The sequence below is a fragment of the Bipolaris victoriae genome, assembly GCF_000527765.1.
Source record: "Bipolaris victoriae FI3 unplaced genomic scaffold scaffold_114, whole genome shotgun sequence".
Classification (NCBI taxonomy): Eukaryota; Fungi; Ascomycota; class Dothideomycetes; order Pleosporales; family Pleosporaceae; genus Bipolaris; species Bipolaris victoriae.
In genome coordinates, this window is record NW_014575278.1 from 32,362 (window position 1) to 47,971 (window position 15,610).

General features: G+C 51.2%; 6 protein-coding genes across 6 annotated transcripts; 4 read left to right on the top strand and 2 right to left on the bottom strand.

The window, feature by feature from the left end:
- Positions 1–1,124: 1,124 nt before the first annotated feature.
- Positions 1,125–2,940, bottom strand: COCVIDRAFT_41559 (glycosyltransferase family 2 protein; the record flags this gene model as incomplete). Its single annotated transcript, XM_014696755.1, has 3 exons — positions 1,125–1,366; positions 1,426–2,678; positions 2,744–2,940. The coding sequence occupies 3 exons, from the start codon at positions 2,938–2,940 to the stop codon at positions 1,125–1,127; spliced, it is 1,692 nt and encodes a 563-aa protein (XP_014552241.1).
- Positions 2,941–3,676: 736 nt separating this feature from the next.
- On the top strand, positions 3,677–4,923 carry COCVIDRAFT_30341 (hypothetical protein; the record flags this gene model as incomplete). Its single annotated transcript, XM_014696756.1, has 2 exons — positions 3,677–4,087; positions 4,138–4,923. The coding sequence occupies 2 exons, from the start codon at positions 3,677–3,679 to the stop codon at positions 4,921–4,923; spliced, it is 1,197 nt and encodes a 398-aa protein (XP_014552242.1).
- A 951-nt stretch (positions 4,924–5,874) lies between these two features.
- COCVIDRAFT_110819 (hypothetical protein) lies at positions 5,875–6,207 on the top strand (the record flags this gene model as incomplete). The annotated part of the gene is made up of 1 exon (XM_014696757.1): positions 5,875–6,207. A coding segment is annotated over one exon (333 nt), but the record flags the coding sequence as incomplete, so codon positions are not given.
- A 1,977-nt stretch (positions 6,208–8,184) lies between these two features.
- Positions 8,185–10,050, top strand: COCVIDRAFT_110790 (hypothetical protein; the record flags this gene model as incomplete). The annotated part of the gene is made up of 1 exon (XM_014696758.1): positions 8,185–10,050. The coding sequence occupies one exon, from the start codon at positions 8,185–8,187 to the stop codon at positions 10,048–10,050; it is 1,866 nt and encodes a 621-aa protein (XP_014552244.1).
- Positions 10,051–10,421: 371 nt separating this feature from the next.
- Positions 10,422–12,513, bottom strand: COCVIDRAFT_110822 (hypothetical protein; the record flags this gene model as incomplete). Its single annotated transcript, XM_014696759.1, has 3 exons — positions 10,422–12,218; positions 12,279–12,358; positions 12,411–12,513. 3 exons carry the CDS (start codon positions 12,511–12,513, stop codon positions 10,422–10,424), a joined length of 1,980 nt encoding a protein of 659 aa, XP_014552245.1.
- A 368-nt stretch (positions 12,514–12,881) lies between these two features.
- COCVIDRAFT_110813 (hypothetical protein) lies at positions 12,882–15,194 on the top strand (the record flags this gene model as incomplete). The annotated part of the gene is made up of 3 exons (XM_014696760.1): positions 12,882–13,055; positions 13,136–13,279; positions 13,329–15,194. The coding sequence occupies 3 exons, from the start codon at positions 12,882–12,884 to the stop codon at positions 15,192–15,194; spliced, it is 2,184 nt and encodes a 727-aa protein (XP_014552246.1).
- Positions 15,195–15,610: the final 416 nt, after the last annotated feature.

Consider the following 15,610-nt stretch of genomic DNA (forward strand, 5'->3'; position numbering starts at 1 on the left):
CAATAGCGTTTGCTGCGAGGAGTAAGTTGATGAGGATCAAGCGATGAATGAAGGCTTTCGGATTAGTGCGATAAGTAGAAAGCGTGTTTCTACCATACAACACTTGGAACAATGTACCAAGTGTCTTGTTAGCTACAAGTAACCGTGCTAAGATGTGAAGGATCTCAGTCTCTAGCTAGCGCCTATTCACGTAACGAATACCAGAATCTCTTGGAGCCCGTCCGGCCAGACCAGCCGGCCCAGCCGGAGGAGCCAGCATTAAGCAGTCACAGGAGCCGGTAGTAAGCAGCTACAGGAGCTGGTTGTAAGCAACTACAGGAGCTGGTTGTAAGCAGCCACCGGAGCCAGCATGGAGCAGCCGGAGAAGCCAGGCCAGTAAGCAGCGGGTAGTTACAGCTACAGATATGTAGATGGAGTGGGGTTGGAGCTAAAGCTGCACGCCTCTCTCTTCAGCACCGCCGAAGGGCTGCAAGTATACATGAGGTCACCAACCATCGCCATGGAAGAGTTTCAGGGGTTGTCCGGTTGCTCTGTTTCCGCCTCCGGTCTCCTCCCGTTCTACTTGGGTCCGTAGATGTCGGTTAGCGTTGCGACTACGCTTATCTCGGTTAGGAGAAACAATCCAAAAGGGCTAGTCACGTAGTTCCAATGGCTTTTATATGAATTCTTGCCAAAAGGTTTCAGGGTATAGCAGGAAAATCAGGCTTTGTTTGGCTTGAAAAGGGAAAAGCGGTATATACATTGAAACTACACTAGATAGGGCTTTCCCGTTATCAGATGTTGCGCTAACGAAATATGTCGTAGAGTTCCGTCTCGCTTGTAGCGTCGTCTTACCGAACTTGCCGCTTGTATTCCCCATGTCCGTTTTCCCTGGCGGAACCCAGATTCGGTATAGCCGAAGGCGAAAAATACAACATGGAACCGAACAGGGCCTCCATCTCCGTCTTACTGCATTGCCCACGAGCGCAGTAACCGAAGATACCCACATTCTCACGTAGCCGCAGCGGCATCCACGGACCGGGCCATGCAAGTAAGACATATATGTACCAACCTAGATCTTCGAGACCTTTCGCCACTGCCGCCTGATATTATTATCAGGTATTATTTTGCTTTCTTCTCACTGCTCATTTATGCGCAATTGCAATCCGCGTCTTCCCCCACCTGAAATCATCCATCTTGAGCAGTGTGTACATTTGCGTCATCTGGCCAATAATTGGGCCAACTCGGTAGTAAATCAGTACCCCTACAGCCAATTGCACTCCGTCCTTGAGCGACTGTGCGCACATGAGAATGGTGAGCGTGTCCCAGAACTTGCGGTAGGCTTCAATGAAGACGAGGACGAGGACGGTGCGGGCGTCGAGTTGGGCTGTGAGGGGAATGTTAGAGTGAGTGTTTTTTTTTAAGGGAGGGGGAAAAGGTACATACATTGGTAGCGGGCGAAGAAGAGGGAGGGACCGATGATCCAGGTTAAGACGGAGCCAAGGGCAGCGAGTCGCTCGGTCCAGCCGGTGTACTTGCGGCAGAAGAGGAGACTGTCGCTTGTGAGTGGGCCGAGGGTCCATCGGCGGCGTTGGCTTAGAAAGACGGAGAATTTGGTTGGGGCTGTGGTGTAGGCTTTTGCACCTAGGCACAGACGTGTTTTGACGTCTGGGTTCTCTGATAACACTAGACATATGTGATCTCGATCCTCACTCATCATGGATTGGATGGTTCGGAATAGGCCATCGGTTTCCTTGGGATAGTATCCGAATTTCTTCGTGATGTCGTCGCCACATGTAGAGTCCTCAACTCGTAGTAGCTGGCAGCATCCCGGCAGACACGTCACCCTCTCACTTGTGAGACTTTGGCGTAGACGACGGCGATACTGACCGACCATGTACTCGGCATTCTGGTAAATATAGGCGGGCGAAAGCGGTGACACGTCGGTTGGGTCGGGTCGAATGAAGCCAGTCACGCCAATAATTCTGTCACCTTCTCTCACAGTTTGAATGAGATTGGAGACGCATTTGTCATCGAATCGAGTATCCGCATCGATGCCAACGACGTAGTCAACATTTTGGATTGATAAGCTTTCGAGGAAACCAGAGAGTTCGGTGAAGAGTTCTGGGCCGAGCATTCCCAGTTCCGGATTCGATTTACGTTGGTTGAATTTGTAGAGGAAAGATCGCATGAGAGTGACTCCATCTCGTTTGCCTCGGTTTTCATTTTTGACCAGGCAGACAATCGGCACGCCTCTGAATTCTCCCTTGACGAGCTCGATTTTCATAGAGGCGCCGTCCCATGAAGTGTAGGCGTCAGACATGTGAATGCTGGTGGGACGCTCAATGATATCTTCAATCAGATGGGCTGCAGTCGTCTTGGTCATGCCTTTAGTGCTAACGCGACCATCGCAGACTACAATGATAACTTTCTTGTGATCTTCCACCGACTTTTGTGCAGCCAAGGACTCTAGTGAGACCATCATCTCTTCATATGTCTCATTGTAGCAACAGAGGAGGTATGCAAAGCTTTCTGGTGTTTCGGGCATCTTGGGAAGTGTCGGTCGGAGGTACCGAACAAGGCCAAAGACGAGGATGGAGGTCATCTCAACGAAGTCAACCACGGGTCGTAGCGCAATCAGTGGATAAAGCCACCAGAAATTCCGGATGTAGTTTGAAAATAGGTGCATCAGAGTCAAACTAAATGGTAGTAATTAGCGATCGCCATCTCCCATGATATGCTGGTGCGTGAACGTGTTACTCACTTCAAAGGGATCAGAATAGCATATGCTATATATTTCTGAGTTCTCAGTCGGCGGGTATTAACGCTGGGCAAATGTTCAATTGCGCTACGTAGCGTCTTGCTGGACAGTGGAAACGATCGTTTCCGTATATAATCTGGCATATGATTTAGTTTGACAGCACTTCGAACCACAGTGCTTGCAAAAATTATCGTACCCATTTTGAAGTCGGCCAATTGTACAGACTAGGAGTACGGGCAAGAATAAAAATGGAATAAGCGTCTCCCCAGGTACAGTGTGTGCTTTGAAAAGCAGGAAAGAATTTGTATGTGATGGTCTGGAATTAGTAGACGAGATCTTGCTAGATATACTGCTCAGGTTTCAAGACAAGGGCAAATCGAATACAGGGATGAGAATGGATGTCATGTCACAAGAGTTTTAGAAAAAGTGACCTACCCGGTAGCCTCCTGGGTAGATTCCCACGTGTTGCTTGCCTTCTCCTGCCAGAGAGGGCTATTTCTCCGGCTCCAGATTCCTTGGCATCTTGGTATTTGACTGCAAGACCCGGTATCGTGGAGGTTTCACATTTTCACATCCGTGGCAGCCGATGCATACGTGCAGGAGTTCATCGTCGGGCCGTACGGACAAAGAAGAGTCCTGAAATAGCGTTAGTACTAATATTGACCTTCGGCCCTTTCACATCCTAGACTACAAGGAATATATACATCTGCCTTGTATGGTATGACCCAATAGATCCAGACACTCACAAATAATTCCCCCGATCCAAATATATGTGATATGATCTGATCACCACGATCGCACCATAACCTCGTGTGACGCCGATCTCTCTCCGCTTGAAACAAGCTCTTCCTCATCTAATCACTTCGAATCTTCTAAAACATGATATATATATCGTCCAACTCAAACCACAGTGTGCCGAATCCTACCATTCACTCAATGGCTGAGTCTGACGCACCCAGTACTATCGCAATCATCGGGGTGGGCTATGTGGGAGAACATCTCATGGAAGTTTTCTCTTCAGCCTTCCCCATAGTTGCATATGACATATCTGCTTCCCGAATAGACAACTTGCGACTAAAGTACTCAGAGAAGCACAATGTCAAGTTCTCCACAGACAGTAGAGATTTTCAAACCGCATCACACTTTCTACTCTGTGTGCCGACATCGTTGAGCTTGACCGGCGGAGTCGATTCCTCGCACATTCGCAGTGCAGTGGACATGCTCTACCCCTATGTGAAAGCCAATTCCATCGTGGTGGTAGAGAGTACTGTTGCGGTTGGAATGACTAGGCAACTACTGGGGCCACTGGTTAAGGCTCGTGGCATCTTCGGTGGTATGTCGCCTGAAGTAAGACATCCCACACACTCCAGAAACGAGATGGACTAACTCTGGAACAGAGAATAGACCCAGGCCGCGTAGAACCCCCACCCAAATCGATACCCAAGGTTGTTTCCGGTCTAGACGACGTTGCCCCAGGGTCTTTGGCCGCTATTACAAGATTATATGAAACTGTTTTCGACACTGTCATTCCTGTCAGCAAACCAGAAGTAGCTGAGATGTCAAAGCTCTACGAGAATTGCCAGAGGACTATAGCAATTGCCTACGCGAACGAAATGGCGGATGCCTGTAAGGAACTGGGAATTGATCCTTTCGAAGTCGCCCACACATCCGCGACCAAACCTTTCGGGTACCTACCTATGTATCCCTCACTGGGTATTGGAGGTCACTGCATTCCCGTCAATCCGACATATCTCATGTCGACTTGCAAACTCCCGCTGCTTCAACAGGCGCACGAGCGTATGATGACCCGACCATCACGCATCGCCAGTCACCTCCTAGAGTTGATACTCGAGGAAAGCTATCACAAACACGGCGAGGCACATCGACCCAGAGTGCTCGTCGTGGGGATTGGGTTCAAGGCAGGCCAATCGGATATGTCCCACTCTCCTGGGCTGCAACTCCTGAATTATCTCCGCCAATCTGGCGAAGTCGATCTGATGTTTTGCGATCCATTGGTAAGCCAGGGTTCTCTACCAGGGGTGCCGAAACTCGAGAACAGCTGCTGGGAGCTGGAAGTTCTGAAGACATTTGATGCCATAGTGGTCGCTGTAAAGCAGCCACCTCTGGACTACAAAATCTTGAAATGTTTAAGCGGTGTGCGGGTTGAAGTCTGGCAAAAATGAACAAAAGAAGAGCACGACTGTGGGAGAGGGATGTCCTGGAAGATGCCTGGGGGAGGCTTACGATGGTCCTAGTGAACATGGTCAAAGCTGACCAGGGGTCCGATCATCGCCCCGTAGTGTTTCGATCAAACGCTACCACAACCTTCGCTTACCCGTCTACAAATATTTGAATAAAAGAGAGGATCGATATCATTTCAATGAATCTAGACTACTGCAAATGTTGAAATGCTTTGGGTTCGAGCATTGTGGATTGTGCAATCCTATTGCTTGCTACTGTGTAAGCATCCCAAATACATATACAAACTGTAGCCGAGCAGCATACACAGCACGGACCATGCACGTGGGTTTGACCAGGAGACAGGTCAGTGTGACCATAGGAGCGTGCCGCTATTGTACTTTGGGCCCTTCCCTTATAGATATAGCGCTTAGTCCAAAGAATCTGTATTTCATAGTGCAAAAACCCTTGCATAGTACCTCAGCGCGATAGGTCATGGCTACTGGCAAAGACATAGCAGTAAATTAGTGGAAATATAGTAGTAGAGATATCGCAGTAATATCGCCACCCAAGGCCAAGGCCAGAGCTACTTAGGGCAAGTGTCCTAGGAATATATATTTGATCCATCACTATTGTTTTCTAAAAACGATCTGAACGTGTTCTGGCTATATTGAGCTGGGTGAGGTTAGCGTACTACCTTGTATTGGTTTCACCGAGCCGCTCATGATACCGGACTAAAATCTCATAGTACCAAGTACGCTGATCTGTTTCTTGTGCTGCCACGAGTCTGGCCGTTACTGTAGCCGTTGGTCTGAACCCCAAACACGGCGCAACGGCGCAACTTCGTTCAAATTCGGTCCTTCTTTAACTCTGTCTTGGGTATCCAGTTCGTTACACCAGGCTAAATTCCAAACTCGAGACGTGAGCTGCGAGTTTGCGGGCATCGAGTAGATAGGCAGAAACCAACTACAGTTTGTAGGGTTTCAAGGAAAAGGGACATACAGCAAGATGGTGTGTTTTGCACACATGAAACCAAAAAGATTCGCCGGTTGCACAAAGTGCAGATCCAAAAGATTGCTTTCATTATTAGTAATGCACTGAGCGCATTCAATCAATTCTGTTACTATCCCCTGGAGACTATGTGCCCAGTGATATCTTCATCAATTGAGAGAGTTAACTATGGAAGATCTGGAGCAGATGTTCCAAAACCGGCTTGTAAGATTCGCCACTCGAAAGACGTGCTTTGTGACAACTGCTTTTCCAAGCTAATTTTATTGACGCCTACCTAATAGGGATATCGTGTGACAAACCCAGGTAATGGGAACGGGTACATGTGCCTCTCTGAGTATGGGTTAACATGCGATGGCACTCAATAGTTTCCGGGGTACAATATATTGCTTGTTCTCTAAGTAAAACTAGGAAGCGTTCCTTACGGAAAGGTGTTCTTGGGGTTGCATGAAGAAAAACACATTTGGACTTGGTCACAACAATAGTCCTTTAGAGTGGACTGATAGGTTGCTAGACATCTCAAGGTCAACAACGTCAAGACAGCTTTCTTCATCTTAGCCACTGGCATGTACGCTGAATTGGTATACCGTGTCACTGCTGCGAAGGCTGCAATCATCACAAGAATATACAATGAAGTGCATCAAATCGCCGGGTATACTTGGAGCCACCAATATTCGGACATGATCTCGCATTGGCAACGCAGAGACGAAACGGCACAAGATCGAGATTGCTCTTAACGGTATCATCGGAGGTTTTTCCACGTACATACATGCGAACACCGTTCGGGAAGTGTGGGCCCAAATGTCGGCCCGCATGATAAAGCTAGTGCTAGGGTACCGCGTGGTAATTTCACCCGACCTTCCGGGGGACTGAAGTAGCCAGATCAAAATGTCGCCCAAAATCAATCAAAATCACAGCCTCAATTATCATATAGGCGCTTTCCGTTCTGTTGAAAATTAAGAGTTCTTGTAGAGTAGAGCATTGTTTATCCACGTGAATTAAATATGTAGGAAGTACCTAGTATTACCTTTGTTTTATAGTTGCATCGTTTTTATCCGGCTATTTCAGTTCCCCGAGAGCCGGCAATGACGTACGCTAGAAGGTATCGAGATACGAGCTAAGAGTTCTGTCCAAGACTTCAAATGAAGTCAACACGTGAGGTTGGGAAAGAAAGTAAATGTACTTGAAACACCATTTCTTGGAAAGCATCAAGAAGAAGAACAAGTACCGAGTCAAAGCCTAGCTGAGTCTAGCGCATGATACTCATGAGCGCATAATGCACGACTATACGCCATTCATGACTGATGATGCACGAGAGCATGGATACCACTAGGTATGGTGGGCCAATTTCTAGACGATTCGGAAGGAAACTAGTACCAGGATCCTTTGACATGAGGACCGCTTCGTAAGCCACCTGGTCAAGAGTCATTATAGTGTTTGCGTGTACGCATTGCGTATCCGGATTGGTCGTGTAAATAGTAGCTCTTTGCAGACTAGCGACGCTAAATTCATCAACAAAATTGATTAACCCACATAAGAAGACGACTGGAAAGAGAAGAGTATGGCGTGATGGAGTTCTTTCGGCCTTGTTGATGGAGCAAGAGAAGGTGGCTTGTACGTGTTGGCTATGTCCATGGTTATGTCCATGTGGCAGGGGAATTGACAACAGTCACATTAGCTTGGCGCAAGATGGGGGCTGGCGGAGTTATGCCCGGACCAACAAGTCGACGTTCCCCTAACGCCTTTGACCATCCCAACTGCCACTAGCGCGTGCAGGTGCTTAGTGAGCCAGCCTGCTGATCAAGCACCGCATTACTTTTTTTTCTTCCTGTGCCAACCAGATTGCGTGCTGTCTTGCTTAGCAATATGCATGTGATTTTCACCTCGACTTTCCACTTTGATTCTGCAGTGGATACGTCATGGACGAATCCCCTCCCTCATCTGCTAGTCTATGGCTGCCTTGCCTAGGGTTTTGGTGCGGTGATTAGAATGTTGCATGCGCTTTGTAAGATGCCGCATTACGAAACCTTGGCACAATGGATTTACCAAGCAAGTCCGTAGAGCTTTGTGTGGCACGAAGAAGAGCTGTGTGGAATACAAGATAAATGTAGTCCATCGTCGCTCAATTGTAGTTGCATCAAACCAATACAAACATCATCAGCCAGTTTACCACAAGAACATCCTTCTTCCCAGACTCGCCCTTCGTATTTTACATAAGAGTACCCCAGCCAATCAAAGCCCCAAGTCACTTTCGCAAAATGGTATCGGCCCTCATTCGGGACGCCCCGATTGGGCAGATCCTCAGATACCTTACCAACAACCGCCTACTCCAGTATCCGGAGGAACGCCCAGACTTTGTCATACCCACAGCCTACACCCAGCACACACGCCCCTTGCCAAAGCGTCTAAGCTCAGAATTCTCTCATGACCCACAGATTGAGAAAGAGGGCCCTGCAACTGAAGAAGTGTGTAACGAACCCCCCGTAGAAGCATCAGCGGAAAGGCGAGAGTCAGAGAGCGAAGATGAATCCGCCACCGACTTGGAAAAGGTGCAAACCGCACGAACACAACACACTGCACGAACACAGATTTCCCGTGTAGGAACACGAACAGCCCTGCACAAGTCAACTACGCAAGCCGATCTCGAACAGCAATTCTCATTGGCAACCGTAGAGCGCGGGCCCAGCCGTCCAATCGAGCCCGAGAAACTCGATGATGGTACCATACTGGTAGACTGGTACGACACTGACGACGAGTCCAACCCGCAAAACTGGTCGTTTGGCAAGAAGGCCGTCGTCCTCAGCCTGATTCTCATGTACACCATGGGCGTGTACATGGGCAGTGCAATCTACAGCCCCAGTATACCCGGTGTCATGGCACGATTCGGCGTTCAAATCGGAGCCGCCTCCCTTGGCCTGTCAATGTATGTGTTGGCATATGGTATCGGACCACTCCTGTTCTCGCCATTGAGTGAGATCCCAGTCATCGGTCGAAACCCACCATACATCATCTCCTATGCCATCTTCGTCATTCTCCTCGTCCCAACCGCACTGGTTGACAACTTCGCCGGACTCATCGTTCTCCGCTTCCTCCAAGGCTTCTTCGGAAGTCCCTGTCTTGCTACTGGCGGAGCCACCCTCCAAGACATCTACAGCCTGATCAAGCTCCCCTATGTGCTCTCTCTCTGGGCCTTCGCCGCAACCTGCGGCCCAGCCCTCGGCCCCATCATCAGCGGCTTCAGTGTCGCAGCCGAGAACTGGCGCTGGTCCCTCTGGGAGATGCTCTGGATGAACGGACCCATCTTCCTAGCTCTCTTCTTCTTCCTCCCAGAGACCTCCTCGGCAACCATTCTCCTCCGCCGCGCCCAGCGCCTCCGCCTCCTGACCGGCAACGACAAGCTAAAAAGCCAATCCGAAATCGACCAGGCAAACCTCACACCCCGCGCCATTGCCACCGAAGCTCTCTGGCGCCCCTTTGAACTCATGCTGCTAGACCCCAGCATCGCCTTCACCGCCGTCTACACTGCCATTGTATACGGAATCTTCTACTCCTTCTTCGAAGCCTTCCCCCTCGTCTACAACGAAATGTACCACTTCAACCTTGGCGAGCTGGGCCTGACCTTCCTGTCCGTCACCGTCGGCGTCATCATCAGTATAACATGGTACTGGTGGTACATCTACTACCGCGTCGAGCCCAGCATCCGGCTCCACGGTCTCGGTAGCCCAGAGCGCCGCCTCATCCCCGCCCTGTTCGTTACCTTTCTCGTACCGATTGGTCTCTTCATCTTCGGATGGACGAGTAACCCGGATATCCACTGGGTCGTGTCGTGTATCGGTATCGTCATCACGACCATCGGTATCTTCCTGATTATCCAGTGTATCTTCCTCTACTTGCCGCTTGTGTACCCTCAGTACGCGGCTAGTCTGTTTGCTGGCAACGATTTCCTCAGAAGTGCCCTGGCAACCGCCGCCATTCATTTCTCCTACCCGCTTTTCCACAATTTGGGCGTCGACCGCGGTGTGTCGTTGCTTGCGGGCTTGTCCGCAGGATGTAGTGTTGGTGTCTATGTGTTGTACTTCTTTGGAGCTAAGTTGAGGGCTAAGAGTAGGTTTGCTGCAAAGTAAACCCTATACTGCCATGATGTATATGCAAGAATGTTTTGGATTTTTTTGGTGCATTAAAGTAAGGCGTTTGGGAAAGGATAACGTATAGACGATAACGATAATATGAATACCTCTTAATAATCATGTTGCAGCCCATACCTTCAGTGCCATGCTCAATGTTTTTCGACAAATGCACGGAAAGAAGTAAAATAACAATGTGATCAGAGCGAAAAGACTGACCTTTTTCGAAAAAAATTCTTTGACTGGGTATCGTATTTCGTTAACCATTGAGTCGTATTATCGCATGGCTAGCTTGCGTATTCAGGTGATTTCCCGTCACCCGTTCATCTACTAGGATATACCTGTCTGATGGGCTTCGATTCCCACAGAGCTCACTCTTGACCCCAGGTATCGTCATCACCAACATGTCCCACAATCTCCACACCCTGCTCCTCCTGAAATGCCACTTGTTTATTCTTCCCCCTCTTCTTCTTTCCCTTGCCATTTTCCTTGTTCGCAGCCCCATCACCCAAGGGATTTCCGTCTTCGTCAATACCAGCTAGCTCTCGTTGACGTTTCCTTTCTTGGGCCTCTGCGTGGGCGGCTGCGATTCGTTCCTTAAACTCTGCTTCCTTAGCAGCCATCTGGCGCTTGATCTCATCTGCGTCAGCAAACGACTCTTCTGTCTTGTTTGATTTCTCAAGGAAGACACCCCAGCCACCATTAGTGAGTTCGCTACGACCTTGCAACGCTTCCTTGACGCCTTGAGGGTTCTCGCGCTCTTCACGAGTGAACTTTGTTTTGATGGAGCGCCGGGTAAAGCCTGGAAACATTTGAGATATCATTTGGAAATCTGTGCCGAAAGATCGCAGGCCCTGATAGAAGAGTTCGGTAAGTTCGCTATTCCAACGACGTCCTTGGCCTGGTAGGAGAAACTCGTTGGGGAAACGTTTGTTGTTCTTCATGAAGCTACGGGTCGTTAGGCGAGCAGTGATGTCTTGGTCTTCAGTAACGATCATTGCGTCCAGCTCCCTTTCCGCGTCACCTCCTCGATCAATTGTTCCAGAGTCGGGAACCAGCTCCAAGATACCATCTGCGTTCAGTCGTAGTTGAGGTCTTCGTTCGGCTTGTGCAGCGATTTCTGCACCTGCCTCGGCTAGAGCCCTGTCTGCTGCTTCCTGTTCTGCTTTAGAGACTATGATCTTCGAGTCTTCCTCCCTCCGACGCCGTTTGACCGCCTCCCAGTCTATGGTACGCATTTCCTTCTCTCGGGCAGACAGCTTTCCCCAGCGGACTGTACGGGCAGCGAGAGAGTCCATGTAAGTAACATCGGGGTCGATGACTTGATTTTCTGCATCTGATGGGGTATTCTCCCGTGGTGGCCGTCCCTTGCGCTTCTTTTCCTGCGTCGTGCCAGCATCGCCCTCAACCCCGTCAATTTCCTCGCCCTCGGTAATGGCTCTCTTTCGTCTTCTTGCCTTGGGCTTGCGCTGTACAGCGGCAGCTACAATCTCGTCGGCGATGCGTCCGACCTCGCTCTCAGGCCCCTCGACAACCTCGCTGCTCAGAGCGGCCCTGTTCTTTTTGGGTTTCCTCGTTTTCTTCGGCACAGCTGGTGTATCTTGGCTGTCTTGAGCAGTGGCGGGCTCAGTAGCGTTTTTCCTTGCACGTGATTTGGGGAGCTGGCGAGAAATTTGGGCAGGTGCAGCAGCAGCCGCTGCTTGCCCATCGCCTGCGGCAGGGTCGTTTACCGCTACCCAAGGTGGATTCCTCCTCTTTCGTGGTTGCGGAAGCGCCTGTGAGTCACTGGGGTGTTGCGCAGTGTCGGCGCTTGGTGACTGTGCCCCATCCTGCACTCCTGCTGCATCTGGCTGCTGGTGTGGGCTTGCTTCGTCTGTGTATTGCGGTGGTCCTGCGGAGTGTTCTATGCGCCGTCTCTTGGGCGATCTGCCGGATTGGATGTCGTCCTCGAGGTACTGGGTAGTCAGGCCCTGGGCCGGTGGGTGTTCCGCAGCCAGATGCGACTCCCCCTCTACCTGCGACTGTAGGTGTACATTGGTCGGCGCAGGGTCTGGTGGAGCATCGCTAGGCGTAGGATCGACTATCACTGCGAGGTCTTGTGTCGCGGCTGGGGTAGGCAATTGGGCAGGAGTGGATGGTGCGACGGCGGGTGCATTGGAGGACTGGGGCTCTGCCTGCGGTTCTGCAGTGGATGCTGGTGTTTCTGGCGCAGGCGTAGATGATGGCACCGGTGTCGAGCCAGGCACAGAGGCAGCGGCTGGCCGTCGTCGCGCAGCTTTGGGCGCAAACTTTTTGCCCGTCGTATTCTCTAGTCATGACTTAGCCCAGTCGGTGCCTTGGGGTGACATGGGACGACGCACTGTTAATGAAGGAACTAAATGTTGCCGCGGCCTTGGGAGCCGGCGCCTTGTCACTGCCCGTAGCCGCAGCCGACGGCGGGCTGGGGCCTTGGTCTGCAGACATGGTGGTGTTGGGGCACGCTGGCTGATATCAAGTCCCTCGTCGTCACATTGGGGAGAGAGACGGAGAGAGAGAAACAGAGGGCGTGGCGGCGCGCGCCCCCGACACAGACCACACCTGCGTGGGCTAGCGCGACACTAGCCACCCGCTTGGCACCCAAGCAACTCTCTTCGCTCGACGCCCACCGTCTCCTCGCTCACCACCTGCTGCGACGGCCTCACACGACACTCCCCCCCAACCCCCCCCTTCCGCTGCCATCACGACGCTCGCCAGCCGCCCGCTTGCATCTCGGCCGCTCGCTCGCTGCTCCCTTCATGGTCTGATCGCGTGCGCGTCTCGCTGCCCCTTCAGACACAGCCGGCGTCTCCTCGATGAGGCTCGAAGCCAGGACCGTCGCACCCCCATCGCTTGACGCTGTCAAGATGGAGGACCGCAAGCGGCCCATCACTGACGACGCTGCTCCTCCTGCAAAGAGGCAGGCCGTGGCGGTCAACGGGGCCCGCTCTCACCCCGACGCTGACCTGCCCTGGAAAGATGATCTTGAGGTTCGCCCCCCTCCCCCGATCACCGCCCGTCTTCGCTACCGGCCCCGGCGCACGCCCCTGCTGACACTGCAACATGACAGGCTTTCCAGAAGGATGCTATTCTCCGCCAGATGCGCGAGTTCAAACGCGAAAAGGCTACCGTCGAGTCACAACTGAGCGAGTTGGAGAGCCGTTCGAAGCACCACGACGCCCATCTGCGAACAATCGATGCATGGTTTGATCAGGTCAGTATACCCTCGGGTTTTGATTGAGGTGACGCTAATGCCTTCTTAGCTTATCGATGAAATCAAACTCCGGGGGGCTGACGAGCTGCCTGCATCATCGTCCGCTTCTGAGTCTACTCCTTCAGTCCCTGCCGCCCTTCTTGGCGACGACAATGAGGCCTTTAAGCAACACTTGTCCAAGCGCAGGGAAAAGATTCTCTCCTCACTCTCCTCTCTTTTTGCCAAGTTTCCTGCAGCCAGCCCGGAGGTCGCTCAACTTCAGAAAAAGCTGTCAGAACTTCTAGCTAGCGAAAAGGATCATGTCATTCGACTCCAGCAGGTTGCGACAGAAAAGGAGCAATTGTCGGACCGACTGGATACCGCTACTCACCGCTATCTTGTTGCTGAAAAGAAACTTGATCGATTGAAAAGTGCTCAGGTTCAGAAGCTTGAGCAACAAGCAGTTGGGACCAGCACTGTAGCAAAGGAAGAGCCCCCTTCAGCTAGCAACGGAACAGATGCAGCCAACGGCGCCTCACCAGGACCAATCAGTGAGGAGCTGGAGACTGCAAAAAACCAAGCTTTGGCTGAGGCGGCTAAGAGGAAAGAGCATCTAGAACAGATGGAGCAGGAGAACAAGAAACTCACAGAAGAGATTACGACATTGAAAGTCAAACTTACCGGGCTCTCTGATGATGATTATGCAAAGACAGATCTTTTCAAGGCGATTAAAAGTCAGCATGAAGACGTCATTAAACGCATCAACAACCTGGAAGCCCAAAACATTTCCTTGCGCGAGGAAGCGCAAAAGAGTCAGGCTGAGCGAACAGCATACCGGATCAAAGTGGACGAGGAAGTGCGTACAACCCTGGCGGAACACGCAAGCCATGTTTCACAAGCAGAAGCAAACTGTGCCCGTATCCGAAACGCTCGCGACGAGCTTGTAAGTAAGAATAACGTTCTGGAGGCCAGCCATAAGGATTCCAAGGAGTCTATCGAGCAATCGAAACAACTCGTGAGTGCTTGTGACAGCCGGATTGCGGCGCTCGAGTCAGAATGCGAGCGACTGCGACTGCAAATTGCCGAACAGCAAGCATCCATGGGACAGCAATCCATGGAGCTGGACGACTTGACTCCGGAGCAATTGCGGGCCAAGGTTTTGAAGCTTGAGAGTCAAGCTCAAATCTTGAGTAACGAGCTACCGGCCATGGAAGCAGCATGGAAGAAGGCGCAAGCAATTGCAAGCAAGAAAATTGCCGAGATTGCGACATGGGAAGAGAATATTGCCAAGGCACACGCAGACAAGGCCAAGGCGGATCAAAAGTTTTTCGCCGCAATGAAGACCAAAGGCGAGTTGGAACAGCAAATTCGAATCCTCCGCGCCCAGTCGACCAAAGCCACGGAAGTTGTGGCACAGTTGAAAGAGGCAGATTCGCTCAGTCGATCGCTGGTAGACAAACTGGAGAAGCAAACAGCAGAAATGCGATCGCAGATGGACGAGCTTTCTATTCAGCACCGCCAGCTGCAACAAAAAGTCAGCGAGAACGCCATTACGTCCGAGGGCCAGGCCAGCCAAATCGCCGAGCTCAAGAAGCTTGTCGAAACCAAGGACGCAACGTGCCTGGCGGCAAAGCACGCGCAACGGGAATCGGAAACGGAGCGAGACAAGCTGGCAGCGCAAGTTGCTGGACTGGAGAAGCAGGTGCAAATCTACAAGAAGAAGAGCACGGCCAACCAGAGCTCGGAAGTGTCGACGATGGAGCTGCTGATCCAGTGTCAGATTTGCAAGAGCAAGCTCAAGAACACGGTCATCAAGACGTGCGGGCACATGTTCTGCGACCAGTGCGTGCAAGACCGGCTCACGAACCGAGCGCGCAAGTGCCCCAACTGTGGCAAGGCGTTTGGCAGCAACGACACGATGCGCGTGCATTTGTAATATCTACTACGACTTCCGTCTGGCTTCCCTTTTTCATGTACCCGGTGCGTCCTGTATATTAGCTGCATTTCTTTGAGTACCCTTTTTTTGTCACCATTTTACAAGAGCGTGGAGGGCAAGTTTTGAGGCCAAGCACCAGGGGGTGCCTTGGATACGTTGGCGTTTTACGGGTGGCCATGGGCCACATTCCATACATAGCGTTGGTGTTTTGGCAGCGCGGAGCATGTACGATCAGAGTTGTGTGCATGTTCAGACGACATGAGTTCGCATGTTTTACTAGATGGCCTGAGGGTACTTTCTCGGTCTCAGCAATGTTTCAATGGGCGTGGGCTAGATAAACATGATAGGTTGTATGCAAGTTGGGGGAATGATGGGAGGAAGAGAATGCCAAAGCAATTAGTATGGATTGTCTGTGC